This window comes from Nelumbo lutea, chromosome 2 (genome assembly GCF_056320005.1).
Source record: "Nelumbo lutea isolate HS-2025 chromosome 2, American lotus-T2T, whole genome shotgun sequence".
Lineage (NCBI taxonomy): Eukaryota > Viridiplantae > Streptophyta > Magnoliopsida > Proteales > Nelumbonaceae > Nelumbo > Nelumbo lutea.
In genome coordinates, this window is record NC_142685.1 from 1,429,253 (window position 1) to 1,455,794 (window position 26,542).

Below are 26,542 nucleotides of genomic sequence, written 5' to 3' on the forward strand. Positions count from 1 at the left end.
ATTCCCTCGCGATTCTCTTGCTGTTTATATTACAATTTGCGGGGATCCGTGCGATGCACGGACAAATCTTAATGATTTAATAAATTTATTTATTATTAATTAATGATCAAATTTTGTTATTAATTAACTAAAATTATTCAAAGTTAATGTTAATATCTAAAATTTTAATAATTATATTTTTATTCAATATTGATTTATAGAAAACAATTATTGTTAATATGAACAAATATTTTTCAATAAATTTAGTTTTATTAATAATTTGTAGTAATTTTAATAATTGTTATTATTTTTAAATGAAAATATAATTAACTTTAAATAAATAAAAATAATTATAAAAAATAACATTTTTATTAATTTCACTAATAAATAACAATTATATAGGAATGACAACGCAATGGGTTCAAGGCGGGGTACCCCATCTCTATTCCTACCCCATAGTCAAGACACTTTGCCCCATCCCCACCCCGTCCCCAATGTCAAGTGGGTTTAGAGCAAGGCAACCATTCTTTAATGTCGGGCGAGTTCAGGGGCAAAGCACCCCACTCTTCATCAAGGATGGGAAATCCTTGAATTTCCATGCCTTGTCCCCAGTATTAGGCAGGTTCAAGTAAAGGTGTAAATATAGGCCATACTGGGCCACAGGGCATCTCGGGCCGTGCCTCCCTCCCCTAGGATAATTTAGGGGGTCGGTTGGCACGATTAACGACCTATGCCATGTTGTGGGCCTGGCTGGTCTATGGGTTGAGCCTTGGGCCAAGCTATGAGAGGTCCATTTAAAAAAATTGAAAAAGATGTTTAAACTTTTATTTCATATGATTTTTTATGTATACATGTTTATATATACAATTACACCTATTCATGGGTCGGGTAGTCCAACGGCCTGATCCGGCTTGACCTGTTATTTTTCAAGCTTGGAAAAAATTTTAGGGTCGTGGGCTCGAGCTCAAGCTTTCTCAAATAAGTCCATCCCAAACCCGAGCCTGGTCTGATACTATTACATATATAAATATATATATATATATATATATATATATATATATATATATATATGCTTCTAAATTATTAATAAATATCAATTTATTATATAAATATGCATTAGATAATTATTTTATTAAATTATTACTAAACTAATATAATATTAGTTTATAAAAGTAACCTATGATGACAAATATAACCCGGGCTCAGCCCGACTTACACCTCTTTCCCGTATCATATCTTTTATGCATCATTTGATTTTTTCTAAGGCTTTGTTTGGTTTAAAGGAAAAAAAAAAAAGAAATCTTTACAAACCTAGTATAGATTTCTCTATCTCTTCCTATATTTTCCTTCAAAATAAAATATTATTTTTCTGATTTTCTCCTCCATTTCATTGCTTTTTTCATGTTCGCTCGTCTCACAACCCACTAATTATTCCATATTTATCCACCAAGAGTTAAATTTTGGTTCAAATGATGAATTGGATGAAGCAACGTTATCGTATTCTTGCAAAAAAAAAAAAAAAAACACACCAATTATCTATCAGATCTGGACTGATATGATGGATATGGGTTTCATAAAGCTAGATTTCTGATTTCCACTGCAAATATATAAGTTATAAGTATTATTTTTGGTCATTTACTAAAACCTAAAACATATTTATAGTTTCATGTATTTATTAAAATCTACCCTTTAATTTGTGTTTTACTAAATACCCCATAGTTTATAATGGCTTTACTTCAGGAAAGTTTGTATAAATGGTATTGGCATCTTAAATTTTGTACCAAAAATGCCCCAAACATACTCCACCTTTGTTAATCGAAAGCTTGCAGAGAGACATAAGCTTATTCTCTTTTCTCACAAGACATAAAGCCCACCATGGTTGATATTGTTCAAGAAAAAAATGAAAAAAAAAACGGATAAACCGTATATTTATTTATTTGTTTTTCTTGTATTGTTCTCCAATCCCATCCAATATATTATTTCCTAAATTGAATGAACGTTTTTTGTGAAGCATTGGATCAGGAGTAGAACAAGAAAAAAAAAAACAAATTTCCAACTAATCTACTCCTAGTGAAAGGTGAAGGAAATTTGGAAGCGAGAAGTAATTGTTGTGATCAAGAACTGAAAGGCTAAGGAGGTGTTTGATACAGTGGCGTTGTTGTGTTGTTGTGGTTTGGGTTGATCAATACAAAAATATATTGACACATCATGAGTGTCATTTCAATTAGAAAAATGATGTGTAAGAGTAAGAAACATTAAATTTGATGTTTTAGGTAGAAATAGCACGAAAGTAGAAAAATCTCTATCATACAAATTTATATTAATTAACCCAAAATACATCAGCAACATAACAGGACTGTACCAAATACCCTCTAAGACAAGGGAAACAATTCTCGCTAAAAGGATGAAGTAAAAATTATGTAGAAACATATAGAGAAATATGGAAGTTTTCATAGGAAATACAAAATTTTGGATTGAATAGGTAAGAGATATCTTATGGAGAAGTTTCGAAACTAGTAAAGAATTATAAGGAAAAATAAAGTGAAGATAACCAAACGATTCAAGTCTCAAGCAGAAAAAGATAATGAAGGGGAGGGAAGGAGAGAGAGAGACTGCTACTAGCATGCATTTAAAAATTTCATGGTAAATTTTGAAATTTTGAAAGAAAATGAATAACCAAAAAAGTCACAAGATATCTATAAATCTATTTGAAAAAATAAGGGCATGTTTAAGTCTTTTACCCTAAAAAACAACTAAATAATAGCTTCTCATCTATATAAACATAAAACTTAATTTAATTTGTTAAATTAAATAATAAAAACTGGTGTTAAACAAATAATAGCCCGTACTTAATAAGGGATCATGCCTAGTGATAAATGAATACACATGACAAAATAAGGTAGGATTCTTAATATTTGATTTTTTTTTCTTTCAAGTTTGATCGAGGCTTTTTCTTTGCTTTGACCTATAACATTTGAAAATGTAATAATTACATTAAGAGGTATATTGATAGTGGTGAAATTTCTTTTTATCTACAACAAATTCTGAAATTTGTCAAATGTCCATTTTAACCTATATATGAGATTTTTTGTTTATATTTTAGAAATATCATTAGAAAACAAAAAACTACAATATTCGTATTCAGAGATAGGGATAAAAGGGAAACAAACATCTATTTCCCACTTGCTTAAGTTATAACCAGCGTAGGGGGCCTTGCCTTGCAGGATTCGCTCATAAACTATCAGGCTCGAGCTCGATTCAAATTAGAGACTTGAGCTCGAGCTTGAGCTTGGCTCGAGTCAAAAAGCTCGGAAGTTCAAGCTTGACTACATTTGATTGCAGGTTTCTCGAGCAGTCGAGGTGTCAAGCCAAGGTCTCCCTCAAATGCTGAGGTGCCAAATTGATGTCTCCCTCAGCTATTTAAGTGTTGAGCTGAGGTTTCCCTAGCAAGCGAGGTGTCAAGCTAAAGGTCTCCCTTAGTTGACAAGGTGCCGAGCTGAGGTCTCCCTCAGTTGTTGAGGTGCCGAGCTGAGGTCTCCCTTAGTGACCGAGGTGTCGAGCTGAGGTCTTCCTTAATGGTAGCTTGAGCTCAAAAGTTCGAGCTCGGCTCAACTCGACTCAAACTCGACTACTTTTGATTGCAGGTCCCCTAGTAGTCAAAAATGCCGAGCTGAAGTCTCCCTCAGTTGGAGAGAGAGTGGCATTCTTGTAATTTATAAGGAGAGAGAGAAATATGGCATTCTTGTAATTTGCAAGAAAAAGTGAGAATGAGAGTTGGTAGGAGAGAGTGTGGCATTGTTGTAATTTGAAAGAAAAAGAGAGAAATAGAGGTGGTAGGAGAGAGAGTGATATTATTGTAATTTGAAAGGAAAAAAAGCAAAAGAAAGAGTTGGTAGAGAGTGACATTCTTATAGATGAAAAAAGGGAAAAAATGCCTCTTAGGTACACATTTCAGCTTAATATATTTATATATTATTTCAAAAAATACAAAAGCTTTGACAATCATAAAAACCTTCCTTATAGTTTCATTTTAACAAATACCTCCACTAAACTTTTGAGAAACTCAACAAAAATCTCCCCTCTATCACTGTCCCAAATGAAAAACGTTAGATTAATGCACCATTTTTTCCAAATACCCATTCTACCCTTTTATAAATTATTTTACATACAAAATTATTAAAATAACCCCATTTTAACTCAACAAAAAACCTTTTTTAATGATAATTTCAGTAATTTTACAACAAAATTACTAAAATATATTTTTTTGTTGAATTAAAATGAGATTATTTTAGTAACTTTGTATGTAAAATAATTTATAAAAGGGTAGAATGGATATTTGGAAAAAACTGGTGCATCAATCTAACGTTTTCCGTCTAAAGTAACGGAAGGGAGGTTTTTATTGAATTTCGTTCAGTGGGGAGGCTTTTGTATTTTACCCTAAACGTAAATAGGAAATACGAATGGGTTGGACCAGTGCGTATTCGGTATCCCGCTGATAAAATGCCACCTCTGGCTATGAATTACCCGCTTTCTTCATTTCGAAAGATGTACCCCAGCCTGCACAAGAACTTTGAACATTAGCTTCAAACTAAGCGTTCTCGGTAGAGCACTTATAGGACTGTAACTGCGTTCTAGTTGCAGAAGTAATCTCCATTGTTGTACGGTCCTAAATCCTCTCTCTGCTTTTTTCGTAAAAATCTTGCTTCCACCTTTTTTGTCTAGACGGACAGAGCCTACGGTGAGATCGTTAACGAAGAACTCACTTGAACTGATAGATTAACAAATATCAAGTTAGGGTTTCTAGTTTCTTGCTTCCTGAGATTCCTTTATCCATTAGCGCACTTTGGAGCTATATTTTTGTTTCTAAGACTGTTTTAGGTTGTTCATTTGGAGTACTTTCTTTCTCTACTATCCTTCTAGCTGTTTCCATCTCTATATCGTTTCGTGTTTGTAGAGATAGATTGTTTGTTTGTTTACTTTTCAGAATTAGTTTTCGAATTACGATTTCAGCTTCTACGTTAATTGTCTTTTGGAATTTATACCGCTATGATCTGAACTGGAATATGTTGCGGTGGCTTATCAGCTAAGCAGTCGAAGAATTTGAATTCTGATGATTTTTCTTAGATGTTCCAAGAGTAGTTTTTCACTTTTCCTCTGTGTTGTGTATTTGTATTCAAAATAACAATACTTACTATCCACCGGACACTAATTTAATTCGTCCGTTTTTCTTTGGTAAATCGTTTCAGGTCGGTGAAGTGATCTTGTTGTTGCAGCCTTCAAGAGAGGGGCGTTATCTTCAGTAGAATGTTACAGTGGATGGGAGGATCGAGGAAGAAAGTGAATACTGTAAGTAAAACGATACTAGTTTTCATTTTTATAATTGGTAGGCTTAGCACTTATTGGGGACAAGGTGATGTCATTGACGTGCACTTAAAAAGAAAGGCTGGAATTAATGGATCAATGAAGGAAAAGGAACCTTGATTGCGACAATACTTCTAAGCATACGCATCTCAATGGGAGACTTCATCCATACTGTGGCATGCATTTAACTTTGGATCCACGATTTTGTTCGATAGGTACTGTTGAGGTGTCAGTTAGGTTGGGGTGGGCTCTGAACATTTTCTCCGAGTCTGATCTTAGCCTGATCAGTTGGTTCCAACATTAACTAGCTAAAGTTTGTCAAAATCAAAATTGGGCAGGGTAGTGGATTTTAAACGATGATATGTTCACCTCATCGGTCAGGTTATCCGCCTGTGGGACTTAAAATGTTGATATATCATACACACATATATGCATTATAAACAACTATATTCTGGACCTGATATACAAAACCTTGGCTGTATTCCTGCTAGAGGAACATAATTTGATCTGTAAATATCATCTATGACCGTGTAATAAATGAGTGAAGGGTCTCCTATGAAGAGGACATTAAGGCTTATAGGTTCATATTTCCTATTATGTATTATATATAATGAAGAATAATTACCATGTATTATAATATATAATACATTTAAAAGAATCTAGATGATGGTTTCAGGGGCCAGACCCTCAGGATTTTAAGAAATTAACCCAATTGTGAACAAAATTAAATTTCAAGGCCAACATCAAGCATGCTCAGCCCATGGAGGCCCCTCAAATCTTCAACCAGCCTGCCTTAACTTGGGCTGGATGATCTCTGCTTAAGCTGTAATCTTTACCATTGTTATTGTTCTTTGTTTTTGTCTTTTATTGTTAAAGGACATACTTTTTCTTGTTACCTTGTATCCTAAATTTCCACATGGAATGATATGTAAATATTATGCATCCCTTCCCAATTTAGATTCTGAAGTACAAGGCGTCCTTCAGTACTTGATTTAAACCATGGCATTCCCTCAGTAATTTTTCCTGGATCATATCTTGCTAGGTTAACCATGCATTATTGGTTATGAAGAATTTTCCTCTTTTTCCCTGTTATTTCCAATCTTGAAACTGTAGTGTCTTGTAAGGTTTTCTTACTCTTTGAAACTTTATAGTTCTTTTTCTTGACTGTTGTATGCTGTTAATTTTGTTTCTCATGTTCTCTTTCTATGAGAATGTCTCATCATTTAAGATCGTAAGATTCTTAGTCTCACCATGCAATAGTTTAATTTTGGCAATTATTGCTGAACTTATTTAAGTTTTACACATAAGCCTAAGAAAATGACACTGGGTTTCTTATACCAATGTGTTAATCTCTTCTTTTCTTGTTGGTTCAATTTATATTGATCATGGTGGAACTGAAAAAACTTCAGTCAAGAAAATCAACACAGAAAAGGTAAGATACATATTTCCTAATTTTCATTATATATTTCTGCTTCATGTTTAGTATGTTAAAAAGTTTTGAAGACATATTTTGGAAGCAAGTGACATAGACAAATTTGTATTGTTTATATTTATTCATCATCAAATTCTTATTGTGTAAATGATAAAAGTGAGACACTCCTGGATGGAGATAAGATAGACTTTTTCTAACCTAGTTAGTAAAATTTGCAGGCAAAAACAATACTTTGAACAACGGAAGAGACAGCAACAGACTGCTGGGTTAGAGAACTATGCTGATGGAACAATCAAATGCAGCCAATGGCATGAAAAACCTCGATCACTGGATGTCCTCAGTTTGCTGAACTTGGCAACAGTTGCTGAAGAACACAGTTCAGATTCCAATGGTAGATCATTTTATACATATGAAACTGTTTGAGGATTCTGTTTTCTCACTCTATAATGTTTACCTTTTTTTTGATAAGCTACTCTATAACATTTACCTTGTTTCTTTCTTGGGTTCGACTATGACATGGAAAAGATATGATATCCAAAAAACAATTGACCAATAAATCAGAATCATAAACCTGGTAGGGAACATGGTGTTATTTATCAAAATTCATGGGTGGGTTTTGATTGGTCAAAACTCTTTCCATACCATATCTTTTCTGTATCATAGATTTTCCCTTCTTTCTTTTGTTTTACTAAGAGGTTTTCTATGCAAACCATGGTATTATATTTGTTTAGTTACCAAAAAAATCATATTAAGTTCGGAATGAATTTTACTTATCAAAAAAAAGTTTGAAATTACTTTTTTTGTTGCTTGAATGGATGGAATATATGATATAATTTATTGATTTCATTTAATTAATGTGTCTGACATGTTTATGGAGACTTGTTATCTGGTCAATACCAGATATATTAAATTAAGCAGGAGAAGAACCATTACAAAGTCATTCTGTACTGTCCTAACTACCAATTTTCTGAATTGTGTCCTGATCTTAAATGTTACTCAGTTTCCCAAGTTGATTTAGTCCAACATTCTTCCATTCTTTGTGCAAACTTTGTTGTTCCTATAAATCAAGTTGTTGGCGTGCTTAATTCTTTCAAGTATTGTCTCTTTATTTGAAATTTTGAACCAAAGTTGGTCCAACCTTATTCTGGTGATCTAGTCAGTGCACTTTGTTGTTGGATTTAATTGTTTTATTTCTACTGTTAGAATACTGTCAGCATGTTCTTTTCTCTTATTTAAGTTTTATTTTTAGGGTGTGCTGCCAGGAACCTACTTGTAATTTATTTATCTTTTATTTGTTACATCATATTATTATAAATTAGAAGCTGGGCGTCGCCAGCCCAATCTTTTGAATCTCAAACATCTTTCTCCTTCTTCTCTTCTCCTCTCTCTCTCTCTCTCTCTCTCTCTCTCTCTTCTTGTAAAAAACCATGGTATCAGAGCGCAACTCTGGGAAATTGGAGTCGTTTTTTCTTCTGAATAGTATCCATTCAACCCAGGTTTCTGATTTCTTGGACAGTGAGGACAAGAAACCCTAATCAGACTGATCAGAACTACTTCTTGTTGCTTCTTCTGGGTTCTTCCTTGGTCATAACACCAAGGTAGTCCTAGCAGGAGGAGGCCGATGCTGTGAAGCTTCCTTTTTTTCTTTTGGCTGATGCTGTGAAGGCTTAGTCGTGGTTTTGCACCTTCGTACAGGGGTGTGTGATCCCCTTTGTCACAGGTATGTGCTGTGATTGATTAGTGTGTGAATTGTGAAGTGTGTAGTCCAATGATGACTATTTTTTAGTGTTTCTGGACTGTTTAGTTGCTGCCAGTTGACCTCAGCAGTGGGTACTTTATTTCAGAAGTAGTTTGTGGGGTTTTGTGTCCTAATTGTGACTGTAAGAGGTGGTACTTGTGTGACGACTAGTCTTGTGCACTTGCAGCCTTTGTTTTTTGACTTGTAGACCTGCATTTTCCAATGGCGAATGATGATTCTGCCTCATTTGGGGTTACATCAACCCGTAGTACAGCTGGTATGAGGACTGAAAGTATGATGTTTCCTATGCCTATTACTCCTTTAAATGGCCTGAACTACCTGGAGTGGGCTAAAGTTGTAAAACTTTATGTAACAACAAGGGGAAAAGCTGGTTACATAAATTAAAGAGTGAAAAAGCCCAAGAGTAGGAGTGCTGAACATGATCAGTGGGACCAAGAAAACAGTATGGTGATGTTTTGGCTTCTTGTAGCCATGAAATCTGATGTGAGGAAGAACTTTATGTGAGCAAACACTACAAGTGAGATATGGAAACAGGCCAAAACCACCTATTTTGAGAAAAGACACTATGCCCAAGATCTACCAGTTACAAGCTGAGTCCTCAACTTGTAAACAAGGGAACCGTAGCTTGCCAGCCTATTATTCAGCTCTTACCTTAGTATGGAAGGAATTAGACTACTATCAAACTATGGAATGGAAACATGCTGATGATGCTAGAGCATATAAGAAGTTGGTTTCTCAACAGTGGGTTTTTGCCTTCTTGTTGGGACTAAACCCCATATATGAATCCCTTAGAGTTCAGATTTTAGGAAGTAAAGAGTTGCCTTCAGTCCAAGAGGTGTATGCCCTTGTTCATTCTGAGGAAAGTAAGCGGAGTGTGATGGTTACAACTGAGGGGGAGCAGCATGTAGCATTAGCTGCAATGGGTGGTAATAATATGGGAAAGAAAAGTGACTCCAGGAAAATTGATGATAAGGATAAGTTGTTCTGTACCCACTGCCGACATTCAAGACAAACGTGACACATGTTGGGAGCTCCATGGGAGGCCAAAGCGGGCTGTAAAGAACCAAGAACAGGGTAAGGTATAGGGTCAGAAGAAGCCTAATACAACACACAATGCAACAAATGTGGCAATCCAAGAAACTTAGTCTGTTGGAGTGTTAACTGATACTACTCAAGAGCACTTCATTGGTTTTGACCCCAAGGAAGGTATTGTGAACTCCTTCCATAGTCATGTGGAATCATATGGGAGGGCCTTGCACTAGATGGACAGTTTAGCTTCTGGTAACCCTTCTACTTCATTTGCATCTACATTAGGTAATGCAGCCTCTGCCTTTTATGTTTCCATTGCCACTGATTCCCCCTGGATCATTGACTCAGGGGCATCTAATCACATGACCAGTAAGCCAAACCTATTCCAATCTTATAACCTTTTGTCAAGAAGGGATAAGGTTAGATTTGCAGATGGATCATTCTCCTCCATTGCAGGCCAATGATCAATATCTCTTCCTCATGGACTTAACCTAAATAATGTTTTGGATGTCCCTCAGCTTCCCATCATTTTTTTTTCTATTAGTAGCATCACAAACTCATTAAAATGCAGTGTAACCTTTTTCTTGATTCATGTGTTTTTCAGGATCTAATTTTTGGGAGGACGATTGGAAAAGGAAGCTTAATGGATGGTCTCTGCACTCTCAACAACAAGGCTGGTTTCTCGGTGTCATCCTCAGAGTCGCATAGTCAGTCAAATAAGAGTCATTTTTTTGTGGCATAATCGGTTAGATCATGTGCCTTTTGAAATGGTGAAGTCTTTATTTCCTTATTTATTTAAGTCATGTTCAGTGTTAGATTTCCATTGCCAAACGTGTCAGTAGAGCAAGCAATGTAGAACGGTATTTTAATCAAGTAATAAAAGATCAAGTTTTCCTTTCCATATTGTGTATTCTGATGTGTGGGGCCTACCACCATAACTTCGGACGGAGGGTATAAGTACTTTATCACATTGATTGATGATTTCTCCCGCTATAAATGGGTATTTCCCATGCATAGCAGAGACAAAGTCTCAAAGATCGTGAGAGATTTCCAGAGGATGGTGTTTACATAGTTTCATGTTGAAATTCAAAATTTTCAATCAGACAATGTGAAGGAATATTTCCATGGTGAGTTTAATGAGTTCTTTGCTTCTCATGGATCCATTCATAGGAGCTCGTGTGCTAGAACACCACAACAAAGTGGTGTTGCAAAAAGAAAGAATAGATACTTCCTTGAGGTAGCCCGAGGGATGATGTTACATATGAATGTTCCCAACTGATTTTGGGTTGATGCTCTACTTGTTGCTGCTTATGTCATAAACCACATGCCCTCTAGAGTGTTAAACTGCAAGGCCCCTCATGAATTATTGTTCCATTAGTCTCCTTTATTTTCCATTCTCACGAGGGTGTTTGGTTGTGCTTTTGTCCATGATTTATCTCTGTCCCGTGGTAACTTGGATCCTCGGTATATTCCCTGTATCTTTATAGGGTATCCCTCTTCGCAAAAGAGTTACTAGTGCTTTGATCTCGTTGGTCATAAGCTCTTTGTATCCATGGATGTCTCGTTTTTTGAGTCTAAACCATTCTTCCATGCTTTTCCTCAGAGGGAGAGTAATGTGGAAGAGGAGAAGTAGGTCTAGGTCCGTCAAGTCTTGCCTCCTATTCTGGATTTTGCTCATTTTCGTGTTTTCCAACGTAAACGCCGTAGAGATTCAGCAATGTGACAAAGATGTGGAGCCACCAAACACTGAGCAACCAACACCGTCTGATTCCCAGGAGGTAAGTCCAACACCTTCTATTTCACCTATTGATACCTTGACTCTCATTTTGGTTGTGGAGGACCTTGACATTCCTATTGCTCATAGAAAGGGAGTCAAATCATGCACTACAAAACACCCCATTACCCTGTATGTTTCTTATGATCACATTCATGGTTTAAAATGTTCCTAATTTCCCTAATATTTTCACGACATTTCCATTTCCATGGGTAGCGACACGAAATTTTACTAGAACTGACATTTCCCCAATGAACACTACCAGACCCATGTGGAGTACAAGAGATAGTACTCACGACATATTTCCATTTTCACTTCCATGGGTAGCAACATGTAATTTTACTAGAATTGACATATTCCTTTTGAACACTACCGATACTATGTGGAGTACAAGAGATAGTATTATAACATAAGTTAGTGACAATATTGTAGATATGTGAAGTAACAAGTTATTGTCCACCTAACTTACACGATTACAACTTTGAGCTAGCTCAATATTCATTTCAAACATGAAGTTAAATAATAATTTTTGTTTCTGTGATATATTATTTGTTTTTTTTTGTTACAACCATTTACATTTTCTATGAGTTTAAATTTTGCTTTAACTAACTCTATCATGAAGTTCTAAAGCTTAAGGTTTACAAGGCAACTTCAGAACGTATTCTCTTGTCTATAATCCTAGTTTCTTAGTTTTGTTTAATAGCTTGGAACAAGACAATAATTTAAAAAGGTGTGCCTATGCTTCTTTTGTCATTTCATAAAATATCATTCTATATTTTTCATATTTTACAATGTTTCCACCATGTCTATAATTTTTGCAATATTTTCATACGAAATTTCCGATATGTTTCTTATATTTGGATGGTCGACATTTCCACTAACATCGACATTTTAAACCTGGATCACATTTCTCCCTCTCACCGTGTCTTCCTATCTGTAGTTAAGGATGGATTCGAGTTGAGCCAAACCGAATAGCTAGCCATTCGAGCTTGGCTCGCCAAGGTAGTACAAGGCTCGAGCTTGAGCTCGAGCTCGGTTCACGCTAGAACCTTGAGCTCGAGCTCGGCTTGAGCTCGACTCGAGTCAAAAGCTCATAAGCTCAAGCTTGGCTCAACTTGAGAAAAATGTTTTATAAATATATATATATATATAATATTTTTTTATTTGATATTTAAAAAATTAAGAATTATAATAAATAGTTATTATTATACATAAAAATAAAAATATTATATATATAATAATTTCTATAATTTTATATTATTATTATTATATGTAGTTATTCGAGCTGTCTCGTGAGCCTCACGAGCCGTACTTTATTAGGCTCAAGCTCGGCTCAATTAATAAACGAGCCTGTAAATTGGGCTCGAGCTCGGCTCGAAGCTTGGTTGAAACCGAACCGAGCCGAGCTCAATTAGCTCGTGAAGAGCTCGGCTCATGGCCACCCCTATTTGTAGTAGATAGCATCCCCATACCCAGAAATGTGGCAAATGCTTTAAAATATCCTGAATGGATAGATGCTATGAAGGAGGAGATTTATGCCCTCCATAAGAATCATACATGGGAGTTGATGGATTTTCCAAAAGGGAAAGGCCTAATGGGGTGTAAGTGGGTGTTTACAGTGAAACATAAGGTAGACGGGACAGTTGAAAGATACAAAGCAAAGCTGGTAGCTAAAGGGTACACCCAAGTCTATGGTGTTGACTATGATGAGACGTTTGCTCCAGTAGCTAAGATGAACTCAATTCTGGTTCTTCTATCATTGGCTGCAAACTTTGACTGGGAATTGCATCAATTGGATATAAAGAAGGCCTTTTTAAATAGTGATCTAGAGAAGGAGGTGTACATGGTTCAATCCCCAGGTTTCTGTGCCAAAGGGAGTGAAAATAAGGTTTATAGGCTAAGAAGGTCCTTTTATGGTTTAAAACAATCTCCTAGAGTGTGGTTCAGTAAATTTCATATAGCGGTTTAACAAGTAGGGTTCAAACAATGTTAGTCTGATCACACTCCCTTTGTGAAGAGATGTCGGGAACAAGTGGTTGTGTTGATAGTGTACATGGATGATATAATCATTGCAGGAAACTGGAGCAAAAAAAATACAAAAGTTGAAGGAATTCCTAGCCTCTCAATTTGAAGTGAAAGATCTGGGTCCCCTAAAGTACTTTATTGGAATTGAAGTTGTCTACTCAAAAAGGGTAATCTTCATTTCTTAGAGGAAGTATGTCCTATATCTGTTAGAGGAAATAGGCAAGTTAGGTGCAAAACCAACCGATACCCCTATGGACGTTGATCATAAATTGGGAGATTGTGATGGTGAACCACTGAAAGATATGAAACAGTTTCTAAGGTTAGTGGGAATGTTGCTTTATTTGTCCATTACACATCTAGACATTGCTTACTTAGTTGGGTCCTGAGCCAATTCATACATTCCTCTAAGAGACACACATGGAGGCAGCAAAGAGGATCCTTAGGTATTTGAAGAAGTATACAGGAACAGGGTTGCTATTCAGCAAACATAATCATTTGAAAGTGGAAGTCTGTACAGATGCTGACTGGGCAGGTGCTGTGGATGATAGAAAGTCCAAAAATAGGTACTGTACATTTGTAGGAGGAAATCTAGTGACATGGAGAAGTAAAAAACAAAGTGTAGTTGCAACTTGCAAGGTCAAGTGCTGAAGTAGAGTATAGGGCTGTGGCACATGGGGTGGCTGAAGTTCTTTGGTTGAAGAACCTTTTAGGGGAACTTGGGTTACTGTCCACAATCCTATGTCCTCTACTGTGACAGTACGGCAGCCATTAGCATTGCTAGCAATCTTGTCCTACATGATAGGACCAAGCACATTGAAGTGGACAAGCACTTCATAAGAGAAAAAATGGAATAGGGAGAAATTTGTACTCCTTATGTCAAATCCAAGGAGAAACTTGCTGATATTCTCACAAAAGGGCTTCCATACTTGTGGCACACTGAGCTGTGTGACGAGTTGGGCATGATGGATATATTCAGCCCAACTTGAGGGGGAGTGTTGTTGGATTTAATTGTTTTATTTCTGCTTGTCAGCCTAGGCTGCTGTCAGCATGTTCTTTTCTCTTATTTAGGTTTTACTTTTAGGGTGTGCCGCCAGGGACCTACTTGTAAATTCTTTATCTTTTATTTGTTACATCATATTATTATAAATTAGAAGCCGGGTGCCGCCAGCCCAATCTTTTGAATCTCAAACATCTTTCTCCCTTTTCTCTTCTCCTATCTTCTCTCCTTTCTCTTCTTGTAAGAAAACACACTTCAAACCAGCTTTCTTGTAACAAGATGAATACATACTCTGGACTTTAAATGCTTTTAGGTTTTGATTATCAATATATGCTTTGCTTTTTCTCCAATGGATCTATGTGCTTAGTGAAATTAATGAAATATGTAAAATGTTCTCCATGTGAGGAATATGGAATGGAATAACTTTTGTTGTGAGTGGTAGGATATTTGTCATTAAGCTGCTGATAACACTGGTTTTAATTTGATATGATTTTCTTTTATGATATCCAAAGTTTCTAACCCTACTTAATTCATTGGTAAAAGCAAGGGGAAATCCAGAAATAAATGCTTCATCAGTTATCCGCTCTATTTCAAAATGTCCATCATCAAGCCTTACAGAAAAGGTCATTTGTGGAGATTCTGTCAATTTGAAAGAAACATGTGAGACTGTTTTCTCTCATATGACTTTACCTATTTGTGAAAGACAAGCTATTTTCTTAATTATGAACTGGACCATGTAGCTCTTGATTTGGGTTGGTTAGAAATGGAATGTTATCTTGTGATGGTTCATATGCTGAATATGGTTGTTGTATATGAAACAGTAACTGTATCATCTGGACATCAGATTGAGACTGTATCCCAGGAGAAGTAAGAAATATTTCTGTGTACACCTATCAACTGCATTCATTTTATATGTGCTTGCACTCATTCACATACATCTGTAAGGTGAATGCCATAGCTATCCTTGTACAGATTTAAAACTCTATGATTAAAGTGTGTAGATAAGCAACTTGCATCTCCTTTCTTTCTTTCTTTCTTTTTTCTCTTTTTTTTTTTTTTTGAGAGACGTCTTTGTCTTTACTTTACATGCTTCTGATTTGTGGATGTTCTGTATTGTGTGTACTCTTCTGTGAAATGCTGACATTGCTATCACCTAACAGGGGTTTCTCCAACGGTCCCGATAATTTGCCACCTTCTTGTAACTATTCTTCCAAAGGAAATGGTGACAAAAGGAGTCACTGGAAGACAGATTCTGAACACCGTAAATGTCAAAAACCATGCTGAACACAACTTTTAGGAATTCGTACTTTCTATTTTTCTGTTGCTAGGTTTGCTGACATTAAATTATATAGGCTATTTGTTTGTATATTTGTTTAAGCATAGCATCCATCCCTTTCTTGACTTTTACCTTTACCCTCATTAGTTACTTTTTGACCTCTCCATCTGTTGTGTTCTATTCCAGAGTTATCTGTTCTTGATTTAGTTGGTGGTGGTGAACCAAATAGTGATTCAGAAGAAAGTGTAGTACATGAAGCTCATGTTGCATTTTCTGTGCAAGGTATGGTCTTATTGTTGATCTGGAAATCAAGAGCCTTCACTAATATTAGGATCTCATTCACGATGGTTACACCTTTAGCCTCTGTATCATTCTGTAAAAAAAAATTCTTTAAGAGACAGATTTAGACATGTATTTTCATGTCAACCTATTGTGAGATAAGATCAAAATTGTCAACATACTTGCACAATAAAAGGGAGGAATGCAGACTTTGCAGACATATGGAAATTCTAAAGAAACAAAGGAAACTGATTTTTGATGGTAAAAAATGTTAGGAAATTGGTTTTCTAATCAATCATTTTTCTTTGGAAAAGCATTCATGAAGGGCAATCTAATTGCCATCTTCATGTTTTCCATTTGCCTTTTCTTTTCAAATGGTATGCACAACTATGGAGAGGACCATACTGTAATACCAGCATTATATCATCATCATCATCATCATCATCATCATCATCTAAGTCTTGTCCCAGCTATATGGGGTCAACTACATCAATCCTGTTCTGGCATTCAGTTCTGTTCAGTGCCATATCCATTGTTAAACTATGGGTCCTTGAATAATTTCTCACTAATTCAACCCATTATCCTTTTGATTTGCTCCTAGGTCTTCTAGTCATTTCAACTTACAACAGATTACTTCTTCTAGTAATTTCAACCCATTATCCTTTCCCTCACTTTACTACCTATTGGATCCATTTCTAGGTTCCTTCAAATAAGATCATTTCTAATCCCATAATTTCTAGTTTTCCCACTCATCCATCTCAAGCATTTCTACTACACTCATTTTTAAACATGTTGTTTCTTCAGTGCCCAACACTCTTTTTTATACAATACAACACTGCTGACCTTATAACTGTATTGTAAAAAGTTTCTTTTAGCCTAAGTTGTATTTTCCTATCATACAAGACCTTGGATGCACCCCTCCATTTTTCCCATTCTACTCTAGTTCTATGGGTGACATCCTCCTCGGTTTCTCTCTTGTTTTGGATTATCTAACCAAGCCAATGGAAAAGGTTACTTTGAGATATCACTTGGTCTCCAATCTTAAGTGTACCCTGAATTTTGCTCATAGTATTTATTGAATTTATGTCACATATATTTTATTTTAGTTCTAATTATCTTAAAACCTTTTGCTGTTAAGGTATTTATACATAAATCTAATCTTGCATTTAATCCTTTTTGTTTTGATCAATTAATATTGTCATTAGCAAACAACATGTGCCATGAGACCTCCTCCTGCATGTGTTAAGTCAATTCATCCATGACGAATGCTGACCTTTGGTGAAGGCCCATTGTAACTAGAAAATTTGATATCTCTCCTACAAATATTCTGACATTGGTTGTTGCCCCCTCATACATGTCCTTTATTAAGTCCATATACCTATTTCAGACTTCTTTCTCTTTAAAACCCACCATATTATCTTTCTAATGACTCTATCTTGTGCTTTCTCTAGGTTAATGAATACCATATGAAGATCTCTCTTCTTCTTTGTAAACTTTTATATATCGATCATCTCAATAAAAAGATTGCTTCCATGGTTGATCTCTCTGGCAACATAAACCAAATTCATTTTCTGATATACTTGCTTTGTATCTTAACCTTTTCTGAATCACTCTCTCTCTCTAAGCTTTACAATATGGCTTATGAGTTTAATCACACAATAATTATTGTAACTTTGCATGTCACTTTTTATTTCTAAATGCAGGAACCACAATGCTCTTTCTTCATTTGTTGGCATCTTATTTGTTTTCATTATCTTATTAAATAGTTCAATAGCCACAATAATCCTACCTCTACCATACCTTTCGAAACTTCCAATTGGTACATTTTAGTAACACTAGAGTTATTACTTATTAATCCCTTCCCCACCAGCACCCTCTATATGTTCTTCATTTAGTAAATACCAGCATGATACATGTATTTAACAATGCATATGGCATTAAATGGAATGAAGTGGAGAAACAGTATTCATGTAGCTGATTCCATATAGTTGGGATAAGTCTTAGATGATGATGATACTGGGATACATACACACATGTGAATTCATATATAACTTTCTCTTGTTTGTCAGGTTTAGGTAAAGTGGGGATAGAAACACCATTTCATTCACCAAGCCAACCTGGCAGGTAATTTTATTTGGTATGGATTTTTGAAAATATTCCCTCTTAACTTTCTAAGTATTGTATATAAATGAATAACATAATTAAAAATGATGAGATTAAGGCTTATAGCGAACATCTTGCATTCTTGTGGGAAGCAAATTTGCAATGGTTGAGACAGTCCTTAGGAGTCTTATATTGATATTTTAGGAGCAGGAGTGAATCATATTTTGGTTATTGTTGCACGGAACCGTAGACCCTTCTTTTATATCCTAACTTGATTAAGAATAATGTGCTTCCTGTAGTTCATTATAATTTGAAGGATAGTGTTTTCTATTGTGGTGCCTGTGACGGGTTGTTAAATAGGAGGAATGAGGCATCAAGTCTCCCAATGTGCACAAGGTTCATTAACAAATTTCATCAAAGAGCCTGTATGATGGATTTTCCCTAATATATCCTCCAAGCCTTCATAAAAGAGCCTGATTTAACTATTTTCATTGAAACCCACACATTAACTTTTAAAAATGTTTGAAGGAGTAAAGGCCTCAAAGGTGCAGTATTGTTTTCATGTTTCACATGCTGATGTCCAAAGTATGATCTTCTATAATTGGCTTAATTGTATGTTTGCTACACCATCCGAATTTACCACAACTGTCTTACTCACTTTCCACATTTGGCATTTGGCATATTTAGATTGCAAAAACTTGTCATTTTTAATAGAACATTTAGGAAGAAATGATAGTAAAAGAAACAAAAATTAATGGTGAACAGTTGTTAATTAATCAAAATTTAATTCATTTTTTCCTAGAATCTAATTGTTTCAAATGTCCGGATTGCTGTAGTATGTATGTTCGTGTTTTTTGTGTTCCACACACACTTTTAACTTTACATAGAAAAGGCCATTACCCAATGTTGGTCCCAGCTATCTGGGGTTTTGGGAGGAGTAGACTGGGTATGGTCCTAACCTAGCATTTTCATACAGAAAGTGGCTGTCCTCAGACTTGAACCCACATTCTCATGCTTTCCAGCCCGAGATTTTACCATTGCACCAACTGTTTCAAGAATTACCTCTGGTTTATCTCAATTCTCAACTACTGACCAATTTTCTTGCCCATTTTCAGCTCTCTTGTGACATGGCTTGTGTAATTCTACATGCACATGCATCTAATTTATTGCTAGCTAGTTGTATATGTTGTCCTATCATAACTACTTTGAAGTTCCTACTTTGTTAAGGCAAAGGGGGAAATAAGGAATTTCTGGTTCTCTATCTGAAAGTGTCTTGAATTTTACATGGTTTATATTAGAGTCTTCTCCAGCAGTTGTTCTTCACCATCAAATGCTGTAAGGCAATTTCACTCATATGAGGACCTTATATACGTCATGGATGATCTTGAGCATGAGCTGGTGAGAATTATACTGAGTAACTACTCTTTCTTATTTAAATTGGCTGCATTTGGACCATTTCAACAACGGTCTTCCATATCATAAGAGAAAAGAATTTCTTGATGCACCAGAACTCTTTTTTCTTTTTCTTTGTTTAACTAAATAGTCCTGCTGGATTCTTGTTCTGGGGATGCAAGGTGTCTTCCATAAAGTTGTCCCCCGAACTTGTTTCTATTCTTGCAACTTTATGTTTTTTGTTAATAAAGATTCAGTTTTCCTTTATTGTCCATATCTATACATATTTTGATTTGTTCTCAGCTTGCTATTTTACCTAGGTAGTCCAGAAAGATACTCCAAAAGGTGTGATACATCAGAATATGATGATGAAGGCAGGATGTATACCTGGTTTTAGTTACTTAAGATAATTCAAGGGTGTTTACCCTTTTATATCATTGTGAGGGCAGGACATGCCAGGTTTAGGGCCACACATGTCCAACCCTAAATCTTGGTCCTTACTTTGTTGGCTCAGGCTGGGTCCTGAACTTCCCATGGAAAAGTTTTTTGCAGGCACGGGTCTAGACAGAAGCCCAGAAGTCCAAGCTCAACCTGTGGAAAAGTTTTGGTCCTGTCCAAGTTGCAACACTAGATATCAATATAAGATGTGCACCATACCTGCTACCTGAATTTGTCCATAGAAAAAAAGAATGTCCTTAAGTTATGAATCAATCAATATCCATACTCATTTACCAAAAGAAACTCATTTATTTTCCCATGCCCTTTGGCTCTTCAATATCCTGCAATTTGACTGATGTTCAGCTGTGGTGGTTTATAACACTTGGATACAAGATTCATCATCCATGGCTGAGTAGCAGACTGGAGAACAGTCCAATATAGTATTCTTCTAAATCTTTACTCTGATTTCTGCTTCAGGGGTTCAGCCTAGAAATCCCTACTGGAATGGATAATAAGGTTGGCTACTTCTCTGTAGGACATATAGATGAATTAAATTTTCATTGTGAATCTTTTGGAATAAAGACAACTCACAAATCTAGTAATCCCCTTGGTTATAGATTTACTTAACAGCTTCCCTAGGTTGGATTATTATGAGCTTGTGGATTTCATTCCAAGATTGAATTGTTGTTCTTATACTTGTGATTATATTATGTGAACCCACCCATCAGTAAGTTTGTTGTTTCAGTTCTTTCCTGTTATTGTTCACTACAATGCAAAAAGCAAAAGAAACGTTTTCTATTGTTTGAAGGGTTCCATTAAACAATAGAGTTATTGATTAATACAAATTAGTATGTTAATTGCAGGATGCCAAGTTACATGATATTAATTTACCACTTGCCAGGAGTGTTTTTGAGAGTCCTTTCATTTCAAGTAGCACAATGGATTGGTCTGGAAATCCAAATAGCACAAAATGTACTGCAGATGATTGCATGAAATTTGATATCTGTGATACCCAAACAGATAACTTTTTGGATGAGGAACAGTATTTCTACAACAATATGGACGAGAAAAATTGGAAGACTTGGAATGGTAATTTCCTCCTTTGTTTCTTCTCCTTTCTAGTTACATTGTTTTTAGTTCATATCCAGAGCACTGTCATTCTGTTCTGCTCTGTTCAATACCATATCCATTGTCAGATTATGGGCCCTTAAATCATTTCTCACTACTTCAGCCCATGTCCTTTTTGGTCTGACCTTACATGAAGCATATCCTTTTTATTTGTTCTATGGATATGCTCTTGTTTCCGAATTGTACTTAAAATGATTGTCTTGTCATTAAGTTCTATGGATTGCTTTCTCTAGTCTATAAATGGAAACAATATACATGGAAAGAAATATTTTGCAAAGTTTTGGGATAGAAATTGTCTCTACATGCAAGTAGAAGATAATTCACTGGAAGCATGGTTCTTTTTTCCATCTTTGCCTCTATATTTCCCAAATATGACAAGGAAACATCAGGCCAAGGTGTAGGGTACAAACCTTACATAAATTTGAAGTATCAAACACAATATGGAACCCTTGTACAAGTATCTAGGCATCAGCTTAGCCTTTATTTGTCTTTTTTCCCCTGTGGAGGGGTAGACTAAAAGCTTTCTAGGTGCTTAAAGTCTATAAGAGACCATTTCCTTGATCCCCTTTTGAGGTTGCAGGTGCTTTGTTTGTTGTACAAAGGTGGCTCTAATTTCTTCCTACACCCACTGTGTTTGGAGTCAGGGGACTGAAGTGGAGACATCGGACAATTTCAAAATTCTATGGATTCTAGAATCACTTATGTTGTCTTGGTGCCTTGAATTCCAGTTGTGTTCGCTTCACGACCCGGCCTGAATTAAGTTGAGAAAAACCCGGAGGCAAAATTTCATAGTGGTCTGTTGCAGAAGCGCAGATGGTTTGCAGTGAATGTCTGTTTCCTCAGTCACTTGATTTGCAGTTGCTCAAGTCTATTTTGCAGATGGTTGTTGATTCACAGTTGCTCAAGGCTGGGTTGATAAGTCACACGTTCCTCTCTTGGTCTAATTGGAGCTAACTCGATTAGGGTTTTTTTTACATAAATATCTTATTGTATCTTGTGCCACAAGCCATCTTGTATCTTGATAGTGAAGAAAAGAAAGAAGGCGGGTGTGTGTGAGATAATTTGATAGTAAAGGTACTTTAGGTGTATTGGGAGATAGGGTTTGGTGAGAGAGGTAGTAAACATGGTGACTGTAATCTCTACCATTTGATAGTGGATTTCTTCTCCTTTGATGCCCGTGGACATAGGCTATAAGCTGAACCACATAAATCTCTGTTTGTTCTTTGAGTTGCTCTCTTTTGTGTTATTTTTTCATCTCCTGTTTTCTCTACTTGCCCATCGTTTATAGTTCCTGGGTTTGTTTGTTCCCCAACACTTACTCTCCTATGCATTTGAAGTAGCATGGAATTCAGTATCTAGTGATTCTAGGTCTGCCAATTTTGTATCTTTTGAGGATTTCTAGATTCTCAGGGTGGGTAATTACTTAATTCCGTTTGGGCCTGGGTGAGGGGTGAGCTAGCCTGCTCCTTTTTTTAGGGGTTTATTGTAAGGTTTTTTCCCTTGGTTGGCCTTTGTGGCTTGTTTTTTTGTTTCTGTTTTGGTGTAAGGCCAAGTGTTTTTGTCTCTTGCAGTGTGTGGCCCATCAGTGGTTTTTGGGTCACTTCTTACCTTCGTATTTTCTCTTGTTTTATGAATCCATACCTTAACCTCTTTCAAAAAAAAAAAAAAAAACTTAATTTTTGTTGAATAGAGTAATCCAGACACAGATTAAGCGATTCTAAATGAGTTGGCTTCCTATAGAAAAGAAAAGTGTATTAAGTTATTTGTATCAACACATGTTTTCTTATAACTTGCTCTATCAAGTTCAAGTTATAAGTCCTCATTATGTCATTTTCTTACCACTTCAGATCACATTTTATTTGGTCTTCCCCTTGTTCTTTTAGAGCCTTGTACTTGCACAAATTGACTCCTCACTGGTGCAACCATTTATCATATGTACACACGACCAAACGATTTTCAGTTGACTTTCCTTCATCTTGCCACTAATTGGACTTTGTTAATTGGTAATTGTTTTTCTGAAAATGTTAAATTACTTTCTGTCATATTTGTGTCAAAATTCTGTGCTCAGTAATGACATTAGGGTACATGATGCACATAATCCACTTGTTATTGAATCAGCCTTAATTGCAAATTTGCAATATCCCCTACATGAGGGACTTCTGTTTCTATGTCAATGGTTTGGGAGGTGGAACTGCATCTTATGCTTTTATCTTTCAGTTTTTATGGAACTTGATGTGGACTTTACCTGGGTGTTGATTCACCTTTTTGTTAACCCCACCAGCTAGATCTAGCTTCCTTAATGACAACTTTCTTGATGGGGGAAGCTATGATGTTGCATGGAACAGCCGATCATACCAGGATGGTGATTCTCCTAGGTTTTTGAGAGCTGAAAAACATGAAGCATCTGAATCTGCTTTTCAAGGCTCTGATTTACCAAATAAAAGGTTATCTCTTTAAATTGAGACCTTTTTTTATTTGTTAATATTATTTTCAACTTCATGAATTATTTATATATTATGTCATCTGTGCAGGGATGCAGACAAAGTACCCAGAGGATACAACATTTTAGGTGCTTTCCTTTTCATCACAATTGTGCAACAGTGATGCTAAAACATCTCTTTGTTATCTTTTCCTTCAATTATGAAACTAAAGCATATTATCACTGCTGGAAAATAAAACATATTGTCCATCATAAAAAACCTGAAGCATATTACCATTCAAAATAAAGAAAAGAACCTAGAACATATCTTCAATGCAAATACTCCCCCTGTGTGTATAAATTTTTCGTGTCATTGTTTGACTGCTTAGGTCATTCTGAAATGGGGAAAGGTTGATAATTTAGCATGTCAATATGGATAAATGGTTGGTATAATTAGCAAAATCCACACTTTTGTGAATCAAACATGATAAGTGGTGAACAGAAGGGGTAATGTTTCTCATTGAAAGTTTTGTTGGTTGGGTAATTAAAAAATCACTAAGATCCATAGTTATTCACAGCAAGTGTTTAACTTATTATGGTAAGATAAATTCCTTGTCTTGCTTTTTTTCTGATTGTCTCTAGATCTGTGGATTGATCTCCATAAGCGATACAATTTTTAAAATAATTTGCTATTAACTTTTCCATTATTCATGTAGTGTTAACATTTAATACATTAAAAGAAATTTTGGTCTACATAGATAACTCTGGCCTATTCTTTTAAGAAAGTGATTGTCCTCTTTTCTTATTTGATAAATTTCTCAATGACTGGGAACCAGAATCAACTGCTCCATACTGCAAGCACCCAACACCAAAAAAATATGGCTTCATAACTTCAGATGGGAAAAGGTATGCCAGATTTAGAGGAATATGTAAATAAGTGCATTATAAGTGTGCTCATGTAAATTGTGTCTAGGTATCCTTCTGTGGGAGGGAGTTGGGGTTTTCATAGTGTTCTTGATCAACCAAGTTGGTCTTATCTTTCAAAAGAAGATGCAACAGATGGCATGAGCTTGTTGAGGTAAATCTTAGGAGCATCTCTTGTTGACATTACTATCATTTTTCACTCTAATGATTGTCTTGAGTATATTTTGATTGATATTTGCTTGTGCCTCAATGTTATTACAGTGAAGAGTCATGCTCCTCCAGTGCAGGTTATCTTATTGTTTCAAGAGCTAATTTGTTTATGTGAAATTATTTCTTTTGGGGGCATTTGGATAAAGATCAACTTTATTTGTAATATTATTGCCAGTCACATAACATTGGCATTTAATCCAGGTGTGCATAATTCAGAATGGTCATCATAAAAATTACCGTAAAATGTATAAATTTATTTATTTCTAAAAAAATATTTGATTTTGGTAATGATGCCATTTTGAATGATGCCTCCTGGCATACAAATGCCCTGGAGTTATAATATTGAATCAAGTTATTAGTATATCAAATGCTCCATAAAGCATCCTATTTCTTCAGAATAATTAAGTGATTTCTTCTATTATTCCTGTTGCTTGTTAGTGAAGGGAGAGAAACCCATTAATTCAGTATCAAACGTGATGAAATTGAAACAAAGCATGAGAAGAAACGAAAATGAGGTGCACATTAGTTCAGAAAACAACTGTGGTATGAAGAATATATATAAAGAAACAAAGTGCAAAGACATGGATGAAACTCACGGAAGGAAAACCTTGAATAGGTCAGGAAAGTATAGAAAGGTGCATGATCAGTTGAAGTCCAATTCGATTCATTACACAGGAGAGCCTTACACACTCCAGAAAAGTTTAGAATTGCAGCACTGCCACTTGTTTAAGGAGGAAGGTTCAATTGACATAGGTTCAGGACTGGGTTCTTTCAGTAAAACTTCTGCAGAAGCTGAAGATCTCTGTGCTAAACTCTCAATTCCCAAATTATATCCCAACATACAATCACCTAGTAAGAGATCAAAGTGTAATTTTCCTGTTGAGTTTGGGCCTTCTGTCAGCTTTATCTCTGGAAAGACTGCTTTCTTGCAGCCACCTAGTCCTGCACGTTATCATGACTTCCCCACTTGCTTAAACACGGCATCTGGGTCAAGCAAGCCAGATATCTGTCTTGAAATGGAAGACAAGCCTCCATTTTCATCTTGTGTTGCTGACTCTGAAGGGGAGTTGGTATTTTCTGATTTATCCAGGCAGGAACATCTTGACAAAGATGAAAATAAACTGGAGTTTCAGAAAAATGACTACCTGAAGTTTATGAAGAAGCAACAGACAGAAGTTTCTGCTGCAGACGGCAACTTACCCTCACGAAGTGGAAGGACAAAGGATGCTACAGATTCGAAGGATAACTGCAGTGAATGCAAGGGGTCAAAAGCTGAAGCTCCTGAGCTAAATGAGAGGCCAAAGACAAAAAGTCATATTGAACATGTAGAAGATATATCTTCAACTGTGATGGAGATGTCTGGCAAGCTTGAGAATGGTGTAAATGATGACAAGTAAGTATTGTTCTGATATATCCCCGTTTTCTATCTAGTAAGACAATAATGAAAGCTTAGAATTTTCTTTTACTAATAACTTGAACTGTTGTTATCAGATATGAATTTGATGCTCAAATTCATCATCCATCTCAAAGTGAGTGAAGGTGTTTATTTTTCTGTTTTAATTTGATAGGTCACTGCCTTTTATTTTAGTCACTTCTGACATATTCAGTGAAATATTCCTGATATCCTAGTGCAGGGAAAGAAGACTCTGGATCCAAGAGAAACATTAATAGTAATGGACTGAATAATAACATTGACCCATCTTACGAGGTAATGATTCAAACTTATGTTCTTCAGCTTCTGTGCGTGCAGAAGGTGCTGAAGGAAGCATCTCAGGACACTATGAAGAAAGTGTGATGCTTGTCTCATGCCTTTAGTTTTTAGATAAAGAGAGGGTTTAGAATTTTATGGACACTAGATAATGAAATACGTACTTTAACTGCTAAGTACGAATGACATTTGAATCCGAGTTATACATTGCCCATAGTTCCCTTGTATCACATTTTCACAATTCCACTCATAAGGCCCAGTTTGGGAAAAGTGCAAATACAAATATGCACGGTGCAAATTCAAGGCCCA

The 26,542-nt window shown here is 35.8% G+C and overlaps 1 protein-coding gene across 11 annotated transcripts; it reads left to right on the forward strand.

Annotated features, from left to right (window-relative positions):
- The first annotated feature begins 4,452 nt into the window (after window positions 1–4,452).
- Window positions 4,453–26,542, forward strand: LOC148868015 (uncharacterized). 11 transcript variants are annotated; one of them, XM_088973590.1, is made up of 19 exons: window positions 4,499–4,637; window positions 5,226–5,325; window positions 6,750–6,772; window positions 6,991–7,163; window positions 14,900–15,016; window positions 15,178–15,223; window positions 15,517–15,617; window positions 15,819–15,914; window positions 17,981–18,035; window positions 19,313–19,412; window positions 20,708–20,933; window positions 23,254–23,416; window positions 23,504–23,541; window positions 24,228–24,297; window positions 24,365–24,469; window positions 24,577–24,602; window positions 24,964–25,918; window positions 26,017–26,054; window positions 26,155–26,542. In XM_088973590.1, exons 2-19 carry the CDS (start codon window positions 5,284–5,286, stop codon window positions 26,205–26,207), a joined length of 2,427 nt encoding a protein of 808 aa, XP_088829716.1. In that variant the 5' UTR covers window positions 4,499–4,637; window positions 5,226–5,283; the 3' UTR covers window positions 26,208–26,542. The 11 variants fall into 11 exon arrangements, with proteins under 11 accessions (XP_088829718.1, XP_088829716.1, XP_088829712.1 ...); XM_088973586.1 differs by having other exon boundaries at window positions 26,160–26,542; XM_088973589.1 differs by having other exon boundaries at window positions 19,325–19,412; window positions 26,160–26,542.

Bases quoted from the DNA above. Each gene is read 5' to 3' on its own strand.
- LOC148868015 (XM_088973586.1), top strand. From the start codon at position 5,284: ATGTTACAGTGGATGGGAGGATCGAGGAAGAAAGTGAATACT. The intron at 19,413-20,707 runs GTGAGAATTATA...TGTTAATTGCAG, and splicing joins ATGATCTTGAGCATGAGCTG to GATGCCAAGTTACATGATAT. The intron at 26,055-26,159 runs GTGAGTGAAGGT...ATCCTAGTGCAG, and splicing joins AATTCATCATCCATCTCAAA to GGAAAGAAGACTCTGGATCC.